Source organism: Saimiri boliviensis, chromosome 16 (genome assembly GCF_048565385.1).
Source record: "Saimiri boliviensis isolate mSaiBol1 chromosome 16, mSaiBol1.pri, whole genome shotgun sequence".
Taxonomy (NCBI): Eukaryota; Metazoa; Chordata; class Mammalia; order Primates; family Cebidae; genus Saimiri; species Saimiri boliviensis.
The window spans coordinates 73,465,684-73,482,584 of NC_133464.1; the positions used below are offsets into that span (position 1 = coordinate 73,465,684).

Consider the following 16,901-nt stretch of genomic DNA (forward strand, 5'->3'; position numbering starts at 1 on the left):
AGATCTTGGCTCACTCAACCTCTGCCTCCCAGGTTCAAGGGATTCTCCTGCCTCAGCCTCCTGAGTAGTTGGAATTACAGGCATGCACCACCACACCCAGCTAATTTTTGTATTTTTAGTAGAGATAGGGTTTCACCATGTTGGCCAGGATGGTCACGATCGATCTCTTGACCTTGTGATCCGCCCACCTTGGCCTCCCTAAGTGCTGGGATTACAGGTGTGAACCACCACACACGGCCTACATTTTCTAGTTTTAACACAGATTGCTGACATTATTTCTGCAAGAGATCGTTATGATCACTTCCCACAAGTAGGATGAGAAAACCAAGCAGAAGTTGGAGCAACAGAAACTATGAAAAAGGTGCTATGAAGGAAAATTTCAAGTTGAAGCAGCACAGGAGACATTGAGAGAGTAGCAGCTGCAGAGTCATGCGGGCACATTTAACGGGCTGTCTTTGCAGTGATGCTTAAGACAGTTCTCAGAGGCAACAGTTTGGGCTTGTCCTTTAGCTCTAATTCTGAAGCAACTAAGAATGGCTGCTATAGGTGTTACAGATACAGCTTTTTGCTGATACGTAAGGTAGCCGTCCCTTTCTATTCTGTAGAGTTCCTTCAAGGAAAACCAAGAAGCACCACATGGAAACAAGCACGTTTCAAGAGAGGCACTGCTACATGCGCTCCATTTCACCTGGCACTGCTTCCAGGTGACGCAGAGAACAAAGACTGGGGCAGTTTAATTACCCTGAATATGCAGAATTTGGTATAAAGCCTTTTGCTCTGTGGAATAAAGGTTCAGTTCACAAGTCTTACCAGATTCCTTAATTCCTGTGATGAAATCACAGGAATTTGATTTAGAATACAGGGAAACTGCAGTGCCTTGCTTCTTTCATTTTTTCATGAACACAAGTTGGAACTTACTACTTATAATAAAAACGGACTATTCATTTCTGAGAATGTTTTATATTTCCAGAGATACACAATATGTATCTTTCTTATATTAGTTGTAAAGCTGAATTCTTTTCAATATGTGAGAGTTAATATTTGAGGCACAGTGGCTTCATGGATTACATATGCAATCCTTACAGTTCCTAGTGCACTGCACACAGCTCGCTGGATGAATATGCATTTGCAGGGATGCTATACAGGGAGGCTTATTTTAAAGAAGCACACTGTGATTAAAAAGTCTGCTTATCAGTACTTCAGACGTTGCAAAGACAAGTTACAACAGGTAAGAAGTATGTATAAACAGAAGTCAGTTTTTAAACTGGTCATATTGGTATCAGGAGTAAGTTATTTGTTATATTTAATTTATGTGCAACATAAGTACTCTGGGCAATTATAAATTTTAAAAATTGTTTCTCCAAATTTGTACCCCTGTGTTTTGTTCTAACAGTAAGAGGGAAAACCTACTTCAGAGTTTAAATTGTCTTTATACTATTAAACCATTTCTGCAGGCGATTCCTTTCAATGAATAATCTGTTAATTCTCTAAAACATGAATGATATGAAACTGTCTGGTGAGAATCATGTTTTTTTTTTTTTTTTTTTGAGACGGAGTTTCACTCTTGTTGCCCAGGCTGGAGTGCAATGGCGCGATCTCGGCTCACCGCAACCTCCGCCTCCTGGGCTCAGGCAATTCTCCTGCCTCAGCCTCCTAAGTAGCTGGGATTACAGGCACGTGCCACCACGCCCAGCTAGTTTTTTGTATTTTTAGTAGAGACGGGGTTTCACCATGTTGACCAGGATGGTCTCGATCTCTCGACCTCGTGATCCACCCGCCTCGGCCTCCCAAAGTGCTGGGATTACAGGCTTGAGCCACCGCGCCCGGCGAGAATCATGTTTTTTAAAGAGACTTTTAAAAAGAAAACCTGTGTAGTGATCACATGTATACTGTGATAGGCCAGAGTGTCACCAATGAAAACTGAATTGTAAGTCTGGGTCCCAATGAGGTGTTTGGAGGCCATCCAAGCACAGATACAGACAGTTTGCAAACAACAAACAGGATATTCCAAAGTTCCTTTATAATTTGGTGATTGGAATATATGTTGCAGTAGAAACAGTATTATTCTACTATGGTTTTATTCACAAGTCAATCTATACAGTCATATTTAATTCAAAATACAGGTAGAATTTTACAGACTTTAAGATGGATCTAGAGGACATTACATTCAGAGTTCCAACCTGTGACACCAAGCATGGTTAGAATAGCACTTGGGTTCAGACTTTCCATAAACCACTTTGCCTTCCTAGGCCTCAGTCTCCTCATTCAAATAAAGGTGTATTCCAGCTCTAAAATCCCATGCCTACAAAGCTTAGAACAGGCGTCCCCAAACTTTTTACACAGGGGGCCAGTTCACTGTACCTCAGACCGTTGGAGGGCCGCCACATACTGTGCTCCTCTCACTGACCACCAATGAAAGAGGTGCCCCTTCCTGAAGTGCAGCGGGGGGCCGGATAAATGGCCTCAGGGGGCCGCATGCGGCCCGCGGGCTGTAGTTTGGGGACACCTGCCTTAGAATGTAAATGAAGATCATTTCTTCTATTTGTAGGATTGAAGGAGGACACCATTCCTCTCAGACCAGATGGGCAGAGGAAGCTGGTACTTCCCCAGCTGTAAGTCGCAGGTTTCCTGGCAGTGAAAGGAAGCCTTACGGGGTGAGGGTGGAGGGTGAGAGATGGAAACAGGGACCACAGGCAGTCAGGTCTCAATAGCTGCTGGGGCCGGACCATGCTACTGGTCTTGGATCGATTCTCTCTCATCTCTTCCCATCTTCGGCTCACCTCATGAAACTGGCTTCTGACTTCTTCCTCTTCTTCTTTACCCCTCCTTCTCCACAGCTCCTCTTGTCACCACTTACCTATCCTGGAGACTAAATAAGAACACTGACACCTTGATAAGTTGGTGGTATTTGGCATGTAAATTGTAAATTTACCTCAGTGGGGCCAAGTGTGGTGGCTCACGCCTGTAATCACAGCACTTTGGGAGGCTGAGGTGGGCAGATCACCTGAGGTCAGGAGTTTGAGACCAGCGTGACCAACATGGAGAAACGCTGTCTCTACTAAAAATACGAAAATTTAGCTGAGCGTGGTAGTGCCCGCCTATAATCCCGGCTACGCGGGAGGCTGAGGCAGGAGAATTACTTGAAACCGGGAGGCAGAGGTTGTTGTGAGCTGAGACTGTGCCACTGCACTCCAGCTGGGGCAAATGAGTGAGAATCTGTCTCAAAAAAAAAAAAAAAAAATTACCTCAATAGGTTTCAGGTTAATATTTCTCTTCTCTCAGCTAATTTATTTTTTTGAGACAGGGTCTTATTCTGTCACCCAGACTGGAGTACAATGGTGTGATCTTGGCTCATGGCAACCTCCACCTGGTGATTCTCAGGCTCAGGTGATTCTCCCACTCAGCCTCCTGAGTAACTGGGACTATGCACCACCATGCCTGGTTAATTTTTTGTGTGTATTTTTAGTAGAGATGAGGTTTCACCATGTTGTCCAGGCTGGTCCTGAACTACTGTCTCAAGCGATCAACCTTCCTCGGCCTCCCAAAGCGATTTTCTTAAGAATTAAAACAATGATCTACCTGAAGTTCTAGCACAGTATTGTGACACTCAAAAAATGGCATAGGTTATAAGCACTATCATTGCCATTATTAAATCCTGGTCAAGTTTCATATTGGGGTGACCAAGGACTATCACTAGGGTATGGGGTAAGGTGGCTAAGATTAGGGTATCCATTTTGATATGCAGCAGTTGTCAGAAAGTAAGTCTTGGAATGAGGAAAGAAGAGAAAGAAATCCAAGCAGCTACACTAGGGGAGAAGAGTGCCCTAGGCCAGCCAGACAGCTATTTGCATGTAAGAAGGAGTGTTAACCTGGTGCTGCCTGTAGTAACATTCACTTACTAAAGACAGTTTTGCCACTTTCTCTTTCAGTACACAACTTCCAAATCATCCAGTGGCCAATGAAACTTGAGGTAGAAGCTAAAGTCACTCCCTATCAGAGCCAGAAAATTCACATTTCCTGTAGGGTCTCACTAAGCAGTTGACTGATTCTTAAGCCTCATCATAAGGCCTTGATACAATGAATTATCTGGTTTTGTAGTCTAGAAGAGACTGGAAACAACCAATTTTCCTCAGTATGGCTGAGGGATATTAAAGGGAACTGTGCTGACAGCTGACAGTCTGAAGAAGAAAGCAGAAAATAACAGACGTGGAGTGATATCACTTCATGGAGTAACAATGGGTACTCAGGATGATAAACTCAACTTTTTAAAGTGAAAAAATAAGTGTTATCCTTTGTATAAAAAAGCAGGGAATAAAGTAGTAATAAATTTTAGAAAGATAACCATAATAAAAGGAACTAAAACTACTCAGTAACTAGGAAACAAATAGCCCTATTAAAAATGGGCAAAGTTTTAAGATAAACAATTCTCAAAAGAAGACATACAAAAGGCCGATGGGCATATGAAAAAATGTTCAACATCTCTATCATCAGAGACATGCAAATGTAAGCCACAGTGAGATATTACCTCACACATGTTAGATTGGCTATAATAAAAATGATGAAAGGTAAGTGTTGGCAAAGATGTGGAGAAAAGGGGAACAACTACACTGCTAGTAGTGGCACAAATTAGTAAAGACATTCTTGAAAAACAATTTGGAGACTCCTCAAAAAAAAATAGGCCTGGCCCTGTGGCTCATGCCTGTAATCCCATCACTTTGGGAGGCTCAGATGGGAGGATTACTTGAGCCTAGGAGTTTAAGACTCTTTCATATCTATAACAAATTTAAAAATTAGCTGGGTGTGGTGGCATGCAGCTATGGTTCTCTTGAGCCCAGGAGTTCAAGGCTGCAGTGGGCACTGATCGCACCACGGCACTCCAGTCTGGGCAAGAGTGAGACCCTGTCTCAAAACAAAGAAGCAGACAAACAACAAAAAACTAAAAATAGAATTACCATATAAATCCAGCCATCCCACTGGTATTTACCCAAAGGAACTGAAATCAAGATACCAAAGGAATTCCCATTTTCCCTGCAGCATGATTCATAATAACCAGTAAATGGAAACAAGCTAAGTGTCCACCAATGAATGAGTGGATCTAAAAGATACGGTATAGATACACAATGAAATAATATGCAGCTTTAAAAACAACAGGAAGTTCTGTCATTTGTGACAACATGGATGAACCTGGATGATATTATGTTAAATAAAATAAGCCAGGCACACAGACACAAATACTGTATGATCTCACTTATATATGGAATCTAAAAAGTCAAACTCATAGAAGTAGAGGGTAGAATGGTAGTTACCAGAGGCTGATGGGCAGATATAGATGGGAAAAAGGGAGATGCTGGTCACCGGGTGCAGTTACAGTTAGGAGGAATAAACTCTGGTGTTCTGTTGCACAGCAAAGTGACTGTAGTTAATAATAACTATATATAAATAGTTATATGAATTACAACTATATAGTTACATACATAACTACATACATATACATGTATGTAGTTTTCTTTGTGGTAAGAACATTCGAAATCCTCTTTTTAAGTTATTTATATATATATAAATTTTTATATATATATAAAATATATATATTTTTCTTTGTGGTAAGAACATTCGAAATCCTCTTTTTAAGCTATTTATATATATATAAATATATATACATAAAAATTTATCTATCTATCTATCTATATATAGATATAAATAGCTTAAAAAGAGGATTTCGAATGTTCTTACCACAAAGAAATAATAAATATTTGAGATGATGGATATGCTAACTACTCTGATTTGTATACATGTATCAAAATATCACAGTATATCCAATAAACAATTATTAATGTCAATTAAAAATAAAACTTAACAGATAACCATAATGCTTCTCAAGGGTTCTCACTTAGGGAAACCTAGAAACTTCATTTATTTGGAAAGTTTATTTAGCTGGATTGCATTACAACCCAACACACTAGTTGAATGTAGCATTTTCTAAGTATTTGATAGTTTCTCATCCATAATCATTATTAGCTTTTTTTACATTCAAAAAATTTGGGGTATGATATTGTCCTGGGGATTGTCTTTAAAAGCAAGATTGACTTTTTTATTTCATTTAGGCACATCAGTAATAAAATTATTAATTCTGAGGGAATATAAACTTCTTTGAAGAACACAAATTCTGTGTCTATAATGAATCACTAAATGTTTTATTAAAAATAATCTAAAAATGTTTTAGCATTCAATAAATACATGAAGAACTGCTCAATATCATTAGTCACTAGGAAATATATATTAAAATTGTAATGAGATATTACTTCACATTCACTAGAATGGCTGTAATAAAAAAAAACAGGTAATAACAAGTGGGAGTGAAGATATGGAGGAACTGGAACTGTCATACATTGCTGGGGAATGTAAGGTCATTTTGAAAAACAGTTGGGCAGTTTCTTAAAAAGTTAAACATAAATTTATCATATGGTCTAGCAATTCTACTCCTAGGTCTATACCCCAAATAAATAAAAATGTATGTTTACAGAGAAAAATGTATATGACTGCTCATAGCAGCATTACTGAAAATTGCCGAAAAGTAGAAACAAATCAAATGTTCACCAACTGATGAATGGGTTAACAAAATGTGATATTCCACATGAAGTAATACTGTTAGGTAAAAAGTAGAGCAAAGTACTAATACATGCTACAACATGGATGAATCTCAAAAACTACTCAAAGTAAAAGAAGTCAAACCCAAAAGAACACATATTGTACAACTATTTTTATATGAAATATACAGAAAAGGCAAACCTTAGGAGATAAAAAGTTGATTACTGGTTGCTTTGGGCTGGAGGTGGGCATGGGATCTTTCTGGAGATCACGTGAAAATATTCTAAGATTAGACTACAGTGATGGTCATATAACTGTGAAAATTTACTAAAAATCATTAAATTGTACACTGAAATCAAGTAAATTTTATGATATATAAAAATACTTTAATAAAGCCATTAAAATGTTTTGGTATCATCTAAGTGACAGCAAGAAAGTGATTCTGTTACATGTGTCACTGCTTGGTTCTTTTTTATGGCTAATTAGTACTCCATATTATAAGTTATAGCTTCTTTTAGTTTGTTTATCCATTTACTAGGTGAGAAATATTGGGGTAGTTTCCAGTTTTTGATGAAAGCAAATAAAACTGTTATAAACATTCATGTACTTGTGTGAATATAAATTTTCATTTCTGGGGAGTTAAAACCAAGGAGTAGGGTTGTTGGGTTGTATGGTTGATGTGTGTTTATAAGAAACTACCAAACTGTTTTCTACCAGCAGGATTTTGTGAGTTTCGGCTATTACGTATTTCTACCAGGGCTTGGAATGTCCACGTTTTCCCCCTACCTTTGATTTTTTAAAAGTCATTCTAATGTGTAATAGTAGCTTACTGTGGTTTCAGTTTGATTAATTTTAATTTGTGGATTAATTTTTGATATGGAACAGCTTTTCATGTGCTTATTTGCCATCTATGTATCTTCTTTGCTGAAGATTCTTTTGCCCCTCCTTTATAAAAATTGTCTAATTATCATTTTATTTTTATTGATTTTTGAGTGCTCTTTATATATTTTAGATTCTAGTCCTTTCTTAGATGTGTTTTGAAATATTTTTTTCTCAGCTTGTGGCTTGTCTTTTAGTTTTCTTAGTGTTCAAAGAAGTTAAGTTTTAACAAAGTCCAGTGCATCGATGATTCCTTTTATCGGTTTTGCTTTTGTTGCCATATCTAAAACATCTTTGCTAACATAAGGTCACAAAGATTTCCTCATATTTGTTTCTTCTAGATGTTTTATCATTTAAGGTTTCCAACTTAGGTCCATGATCCATTTTGAGTTAATTTTTTTATATGGTATGTGATATAAGGACTGAAACCTTCCCCATCCTTTTTTGCATATAAATATCCAACTCTTCTAGCACCAATTTTTCCAGTACCATTTGTTGAATGCCAATTTATCTTAATTTATTTTATTCTTTTGAGACAGGGTCTTACTCTGGTACCCAGGCTGGAGTTCAGAGGCACAATCTCGGCTCACTGCAGCTTTGACCTGCCAGGCTCAAATGATCCTTCCCCCTCAGCCTCCTGAGTAGCTGGGACCAGACACCATAGCACCACACCTGGCTAATTTTTGTATTTTTTGTAGAGATGAGGTTTTGCCAATTTATATTTAAAGTCCTGTTTCGCCACGTCTATTAATCAAGTAAAGTGATGAACACAGCATAACAGCTAAGAAGACACGTGAGCTATGAACAGAGAGGACAATAAGGAGGAGGAAAAACTGTGGGGACCAATTTTTATAGCGGACAAATTATTTTTCAGTGGACAAATCTTACGTCTGCATTTGGAAGCTTTAGTGCAGACATACTCCGAAGAAGAGATATCACTGAGGACCTTTACTTCCACCTATCTTTGTTATGACTGGCTCATTTACAGAGCAGACAGCTTTTCACCAAGACCACTGACGAGCTGTGTCCTATTTCCAAACAGCATTCTGCCCAGGCTTTCTCTCTCTGGAGAAGTATTTACATGCATTATAATTGAGTACTCATTAAAATACTTAGTTACTACTGTTCTCTCTGAAATTTGCTATTGGTAATGCAAGATAAAGGAGTTGTTGCAAAAACTGAAAGGAGACATTCACACTCTCTCTCCAATGGCTTATTTTCATTATGAAAAAGTCTCTGTTTAAGTAACAATAATGAGAAACTGACCTTAGATAACTGCTTTCAAAAATGCTAACGTCAAATACCCCTATGCTTTCCATACAGTTTCGTTAATTAGATTGTATAAATGAGAGTCTATTTCCCCAATATTTAAAAACTTATGTCCTTTCCCTCTATCATAGCAAACTTTCCCACATCCTAAAACTCTTCTCCAACTTTTAGCCTTTTATTAAGAAGGCAAATCCCTTTCCTAAAGTTATCTTTGTGCTGAATGGAACAGGTACCACTGAAAATAGTACTCTCTCCTAGCAAGCAATGCGGCCTAGTCTGGGGACTGGGAAACAACAGTGGCCTCCTGCTCATCCAGTCTGCATCACTGCATATTTAGAAGTCTAAAAACTGTCATATGTTTTTCCTGGTACATTATCAGTAAACATTAGCAAATTAATAAATGTAAGATATCCAGTAGATAATAACGGTAACTACTCTATTTTTCTTTAATGCATATTTAAGCTTAGTAAACTTGCAGTCTTTATCTGTGAATGATCTGCATTAACCATATCCACAATGTTAAAGGAAATAAATAAGGTCTTGATTGACAATTATATACCTAAAAGTAGAAATCCAATAATCTCAAAGAATTTCACAAAGAAGAGTTAATATCAGAGGCAGCTGGCATACTGGAAAGAGTATGACTTTGGAGTTAAAACTTTTCTGTACTTGAACCTGGGCTCTGCCATGGATAAATTATGAAACATTTCTGGCCTTCATGTTTCTTATCTGTAAAATGAATGTTAAAAAAAAAATCAAGTGCCTACTCTAATGCCTGACATGTAAGAGGCACTTATTATCAGCACCCATATGATAATTCTGTTCAATAGCATGACCAACAAAAGCATTGGTCCAACAACCATTGGCTACTTTGCTCGCTTAAGTGAAGGATTCACTCAGTTTGACTAGTTTGGACTTAAAAGACTATATGCTGACTGCAATGAGATTACTACACCTCTATAATTCATGAATTCATTAATTCACTCAGAAATATTTACTAACCAACTACTATGTGCCAGGCAGGGCTCTGAGCTCTGGAGCTACAATGGAATGATGTGATTGAGAGATATTGATATACAGTGAGCTTTTAGGGTTGCATTTGTAGAGCTGGTATCCTTATACTGATATTTATAGATAGCATTCAAGTATGTAAAGATAGTGTGGTGATGGAATACCAATTCTAAAAAGAAAGAAATTTTCAGATGTATATATTACTGAAATATAAGTCCTTCACATTAAAAATAGAAAATTGAAGAAATAAGCTATTGTTCAAGGGAATAGTATGAAATAACTCCATATATCTGAGAGTGCCAATTTAGCAGATTCAGAAGTGAGAAAGATTGTCAATAAGACTTATGCAAAACATGAAATTTTCTTAAAAAAAAAAAGGGGGTGGGGGTGACCAGATTGCAGATTATCTAGATGATGTTTTTAAGCATAGGTATATTACATCAGCAACTTTCTAAAATAAAATACATTAAAAGTGAAATAGTTCTTAGAGACAGAAAATATAGCTCCAAAATAGAAGGAAATGTGTGACTGACAGTGAAGTGCAAAAGAAAAGTGACATAAAATTGAGAGAAGGGGAGGAGAACCCCATATTTTATGGTTCTATTTATATGAAATGTCTAGAATAGGCAAATCTATGGAGATGTTAAGTAGATTTGTGGTTGCCTTGGGCTAGCTGGAGGGAACAGGGAAATCAGGGAAAATCAGGGAAGATGCTAAAAGGTATGGGATTCTCTGTGTGGTGATAAAAATGCTCTTAAATTGTTGTGGTGATGGTTGCATAACTTTGTGACTGGACTAATACACATTGTTTTATTATTTTTTTTAACTCTAAATAATGAATGACTTGGTATAAGATATGAATTATATTTCAATTAAATTCTTTAAAAAAAAAGAGGATTAAGGAATATGTGAATTCCCTCACAATGTGTGGACTTTATTTGAATTCTGATTCAAATAAATAAGCTGTCAAAACAAAATAAAACATTTATCAAACAGTTGGAAAAACTTAGGAGTTAGTGAAACAGAGTTAAAAATGTATTTTAGTTCATTGGTTTTATTGATGTAATTCCTCAACTGACCAAGAACAACAGTATACTAGAGAGGTTGGTTTGTAAAGTGGTTTATGGTCATGTACTGTAACCATGTTGGGATTAAAATCTCCTTAAATATGGGTAAAATGTATTAAAACCCATCAAATTCCCATATGTAACATTCTATTTATACATTTCTCATTTGAACACCAGATATCTGTGATGCAACTTAAAAATAATAATGTTTTCTTTTGGGAGGCCCAGGTAGAAGGATTTCTTGATCCCAGGAGTACGAGACCAGCATGTACAACCCAGTGAGATCCTATCTTACCAAAAAAAATTTTAAAAAAATTAACTTGGCATGGTGGCATGTGCCTCTAATCCCAGCTACTCAGGAGGCTGAGGTGGGAGGACTGCTTGAGCCCAGGAGTTTGAGGCTTCGTTGAGCTACAATTGCACCACCACACTCCAGCCCTGGCAAAAGAGTGAAACAGTCTTTAAAAAGAAAAGGCGCTTTCTATTTCAGAATGTTTATACCATCAAGTAAGTTTCACAGCATAAATATCCCACATATAAATATGTTATAAACGAATTTTTTTGTTTTGAGTATTTTTATAAGTAAAACAAGTATTCAGATTTAGTCAGTAGACAAAACCAAGAAATGGGCATTTATTTTAAGCACTTTAGAACATATTATATTAGTCAACAGATGCTCATCTGATTGTCTTCTCCTAAGGGAGCAAACATAACTGAATTACCATTGCTTTATGGGTCCTCATGAAAGGAAAATCCACTCCACAATAAGGAATGCTGTCAAGACAACAGTAAAATGCTTTCTTTTTTTTATGGAAAATTTTAACCTTGTATTTACAGATATAAGGTGGCAATTAGTAATATTATAGTAAAGAACAGGACAAAACAAAACTACAGAATATGTTAACTTCCTGATGACTGCTCGAGCAAAAGCAAAACCTCTCTTACCATCCTGTTGATCCGCACAAAGTCTTCAGGTTTTTTTGCCCATGGGGGAAGATCAACATCATTTACCACTACTTCATCTTCTCTGACTCCAAGATTATAGCCATTACTGTTGACAAACATCTCTGGTAGGTAGTAGAACTCTGGAATTAGTTCCTATCAGGAATAAAAATGAAGCATATTAAACCACTTTATAAAGATCAATTGTATGAAACGATTAACTTATTAACTATAAATGGAATAAAATAATTTCTTAAAATGAATATTTTATGACTCAATTCTATTCTATTCTTCATTTATTTATTTAAAGATCTGAGAGAGGCATTTCTTGTGAACAATTTACTTGAAAATTTATGTTTATGATAGATGATATTTTAAAATGTTACCCATTTTCAATCTTATCCTCCCATAAATTAATGAAGAGAAATTAGTATACAAATTAACAACTGTTCACAATAGCATTAGAAAACAAATAGGTAAAGCTATATAACAAGTCTATGTTGTGTAAAAACCTTTTCTGAAAATTAATAAACTATCCAAATTAAAAATCAATTGCCAGTATTTGTAATAGATTACATATTTTCTACTTTTCAACTATACTGACAATTACAATATGTGATTTTTATAAAGAGATTATAGTTTTCACTTGATAAACTATTTTTATTTCCATAGATGAACACAATAAAAGAGATGATATAAAGTATGATAATCAGTTTTAAATATTTAATGCCTGCCATAGAAATGACAGGTTTTCAGTAAATTGGATGCAAAGACAACTTGTGTAACTTATACATAAGTGTACCATAAACAACTGGATTTAAGGTGAACTTGTGTCTGATGCACAATGTCTAATTTGAGGTTTATGTTTCTTTAGAATAAATCTGATATAGAAATGAACTAATTTTAATACCCTTAAAGTTTTTGTTTGTTGTTGTTTTTTAAAAAGTTATTGGGAGAAAATTAAAACAAACTACTATAGTTTTTATATATACCATTTATATATCTTTTTTCAAATATCAAGATAGGTTTGTAAGGCTACACCTTTATTTGTGTAACATGATCAACATTGATGGCATAGCACCTGAAATTTAAATCTCACTGTAGTCTTTTCTAGGGATTCATAGAAAAAATTAAAACCACCAGATACTGAGGTCTTCCAATAAACTGAATCTCTAACTTTATAGAAAAAACATATATAAAATCTTTCTCTTCTTGAGTTCTCCCACTAAAACTAACGTATCTGTTATAAATGGGTGTTCATTTTAGTAATGCTCTGTGAATCTGACCATTACTCTTATGATGATCCCTGTGAATCATAAGAAAAACATACATTTTCATTTTCTCCAGAATTATGGGTGCATCAACAGGTCTCTATATAAGTGATTTTTCTGGATAAATGGAGCTTTGCTTTTTAAGAATCACAGTTTTCTTCTATTTAAATAGAAATCTTTCTAAAATCTTTTACATATTTCTCTGACATTTATTTATTCATATAGTAAAGGTTTTTGGTACCAGCAACTGTGATGGGTACTCAGGAAACAACAAATGAATAAGACATGGCCTTACTGTCAAGTAATTCATAGTCTGGCCTATGGAGCAGATGTAGAACCAGATGGTTATAATACACAACAGCAGTTGTGGAAGAAGGGATCTGGGAGGAAAGAGCAGGGGACTCTGGGAAGTCAGGAGAGACTTCACTGGAGATGGGACGTTGGAGTTGCATCATGGCTAAGATGAAAACCAGGAGAGGGGGCGGGGCACCCTCAAAGAGTACTATGGGGTGGTGAGAAACTGAGCACAGGAGGAGAATAGGGTATATTGAGGATAGATCAAGACAAGGGAGGGGTGAGATGGTGGGAGGGAGATGAGGCCAGATGATGAGGGAAGTTTTCTGAAGGACAGGCTGTTTGGATTTTGTCGTATTGGTTTCAATTTTTTTTAAAAAAGTTTTTAACAAAGTCAAATTTGTTTTATAGCAAGATACTGTGTGACAAAGTAAAGGAGAAATTGGAGAATGGGGAGATGTGGTGTGTTATGCATGTGTAGGGAGGAGAAAGGAAGGGAAGAGAGAAGGGCAACCGCTAAGTGTGGAGAGAAAGGGGCCCTACTGTGGAACTTTATCAAAAGGGAAATCTGCAACAGAGCAGCCAGGGTGAGCAGAAAAACGGGGATAAGGAAATAAAGTTGTGGGGCCAAGAGTGTGTAGAAAGAAAGGGAACTGCATGGCTCACACTAAGAGCCAAATGTGTATCAACAATAAACTATGTACAAGACAAAGGAAAAAGACAATTCTACTGGAATTCATAAAAAGACAATTCTACTGGAATTAATATAAATTAATGTAACTTTTCAACGATTCCAGTGTGAAAGGGGAAATAGATAAGAACTGAAAGAAAAATCATATGGTAGAAACCGCTTCAGCGGTGACTATTCCATCAGCAATGACTATCATGAGTTTTATTTCCGGGCTGGGCAAACATGATAGCGTATATCAGTCACAGAAGGAGCAGTTTGGTATGATCGCTGACTGGAGAGTAGAACTAAAGAATCACTGCTGTTCTCACATATTGGCACCCAATCAGAAATGCATATTATGATCTTATGACTTCAATGTATTAACGTAAAATAGATAGTTTTCTTCTGCTCTTACTCTTACTGTTTGGGAAAACATGAGGAATTAGTAAAAGGTACAGAGAAGGCAAAGACTACTGCTCTTTGCATATGACCTGATCTTCATGTGACACAGTAACACCCCAAAAGGTCCATAGTGGGAAGGAATGTGAGCTTGTGCAGTCGCTTGGTTGGGAGGGGATTTACATGTGCTAGACTCCCATAAATCAGGTATTTCCCTTACTGCCCTTCAGCAGTTATTTGTGCTCATCTCCTATCTCTATAATGAGACTATAGAAGCTCCCTTGTAGGCAGAGAGGAATGTATACATCCACATGTATATAGCAAAATACGTTTAGTTTCATTTAAGCAACTCAAATAGTCTTAATTTATCTTATACTATCTTGGCACTCTATAATGTTTTTCATATATTATTTCTCATTCTTTCCTGTATAAAATATGTGGTCATTATTAACCTCCTTACCACTATAATGCAATTTCACTAAAAGTCATTAAGTCAGATTCACAAAGGCACAAAAAACATAAGATGTCATATTTATTAATGTGAAAAAAGTTTGGGAAAATGCAATTTTAATATGAATAAGATCTGGACAAACGCAAAGTTTTGAGCCTCATTTTGTGAGGTTTATATTTCGTTGGCTCCCTTGCAGCTCTCGGTGCTATTCTTTGCATGAGGCAGGTGCTCATTAAATATTAAACTATTAAAGATATTGGATGAGGTTATTTTAATAAGACTAGAAATCTTCTGGGGAATATGCAGATGGTTGGAAAAATGCCTCAAGATGGGGAGAGTCAATGAAGAACTTTATTAAATAAAAGGGAAAGGATATGAACCCTGAAATGAAATCTGCCTTTTAGGGGAAACTTTTCTGTTTAAAAAAATGTTATCTTGCTTATTCAAGTTATATTTAAAAGGTTCAAAAGTATAAAATAGCTCAATTTAAATACAGAAAAAGTTGATTTTAAAGTTGCCATCAGAATTGTTCCCAAACTGCAGAAGTGGCCGAAGACTAATTTCATTTTCATTTAGGCACTCTAGAAAGAATGGCACTAAAATGTGACCTCCACCAAAGAACAAGGCAGGCCTAGAAAGATCTATCTTGATGGTTCTTTAGAAGGGCAGGAGGAAGAATACTCCAGTAGGCACATTCGAGAAGGCTCTAAATGGGGCTAGTCATAGAAAGAAGTAGTGTTACCAGGGCCTTCAGGACAACCTCCTAAGTAAGGATGGTTTTTGTTGGCTCCATTCTTATCAGGCCACCCAAAATGTGGTCATAAATTAGGCCATTAACTAAGATGTTGGTGTAAGCTGTTAGAGGCTTGATGTTTGAAGTGACAAAGAAACTCTCCCAGATTTCTCATAATGGGAACAATCACTAAACAGACATGTTTTAAACACAGATAGAAACTCCTGAAGCACAGCTTATTTGCAAAGCCCTTAGAGGTTTCAAAACACAAGGTATCAGTGACTAAAGCTCTCTTAACCTGAAGTCCAGAGTTGGGGATACTTTGGAGTTTTCTGAAGGGGATAGTAGAGGAAGTGAAATCACAAAAAGTCTAGGGGGAGGTAGCTGAAGCAGCAGAGCGGGGAATGTTTTTGGTCTCAGTTTTATTGTTTTACAATCATGTTTCAAATAGCAATTTTTATTTAATAGTATGTAAACACAAGGCATTAGTGTAATTTATATTCACAATTCCATTATTGAAAAGATCTGTTGTTTTAAAAATATAAACCAAAGACTATGAGTGTTTCATCTCTGAGATTCAACCGGTTATGTGCCAGATTATGACAATTACTACATCTGTGTGCCAAGGCCAGTAATCAACTTAAATGTTACCTGTGGTCATTCTGTTTTAAAACAGCAGGTAACATTTATTTTGGTACCTTGCTATGTCTTGGCACTGTTCTAAGTGCTTTACATATATCTTCTTAATCTTCACAAAAAGTTTGTGAAGTAGGAATTCTCATTATTCTCACTTTATAGACACGAACACTAAGGCAAAGACTGAGTGGGTAATTTGCTAACGGCTGCACTGCAAATAGGTGGTAAAGCCGAAAATCAAGATCAGATTCTTTAAATCCAGGTTTCCTGCTCTTAGGTTCTGTATTCTGCCTTTTAAAATAACAACCCAGTCACTCTATATGACTTTACTCTGTCTTAATTTCTGCATAGCAATGATTATTTTCTCCATTTATCAATGTATGCTTGCGTGCCCCATCATAATAGAAATCCCAAGGAAGTAGGGACCTTGTCTATCTTGCTAAGAATGGTGCCTAACATGTAACACGCATTCCATAAATATTTGTGAAATTAAAAATGAATCAGGATTACTATGTGTTTGCCATATCCTCAATTTCAGGCACTGAAATGCTGATTAAAAACTTTGCAGGCCTCGCCTGGTTTTCAAAGTGTGATTCTCTCTCTCTCTCTCTCTCTCTCTCTCTCTCTCTCTCTCTTTTTTAAATGCAGTTTTGCTCTGTCACACAGGCTGGAGTGCAGCGGTATGATCCCAGCT

General features: G+C 36.5%; 1 protein-coding gene across 17 annotated transcripts in view; it reads right to left on the bottom strand.

Annotated features, from left to right (window-relative positions):
- NBEA (neurobeachin) overlaps positions 1 to 16,901 on the bottom strand; it is a 702,569-nt gene that overhangs the window by 53,796 nt on the left and 631,872 nt on the right. For all 17 annotated transcript variants that reach the window (XM_074387836.1, XM_074387843.1, XM_074387839.1 and 14 more), the window contains one exon: positions 11,757 to 11,909. In XM_074387836.1, the coding sequence (XP_074243937.1) occupies positions 11,757 to 11,909 (153 nt within the window). The remainder of the gene's footprint in view (positions 1 to 11,756; positions 11,910 to 16,901) is intronic.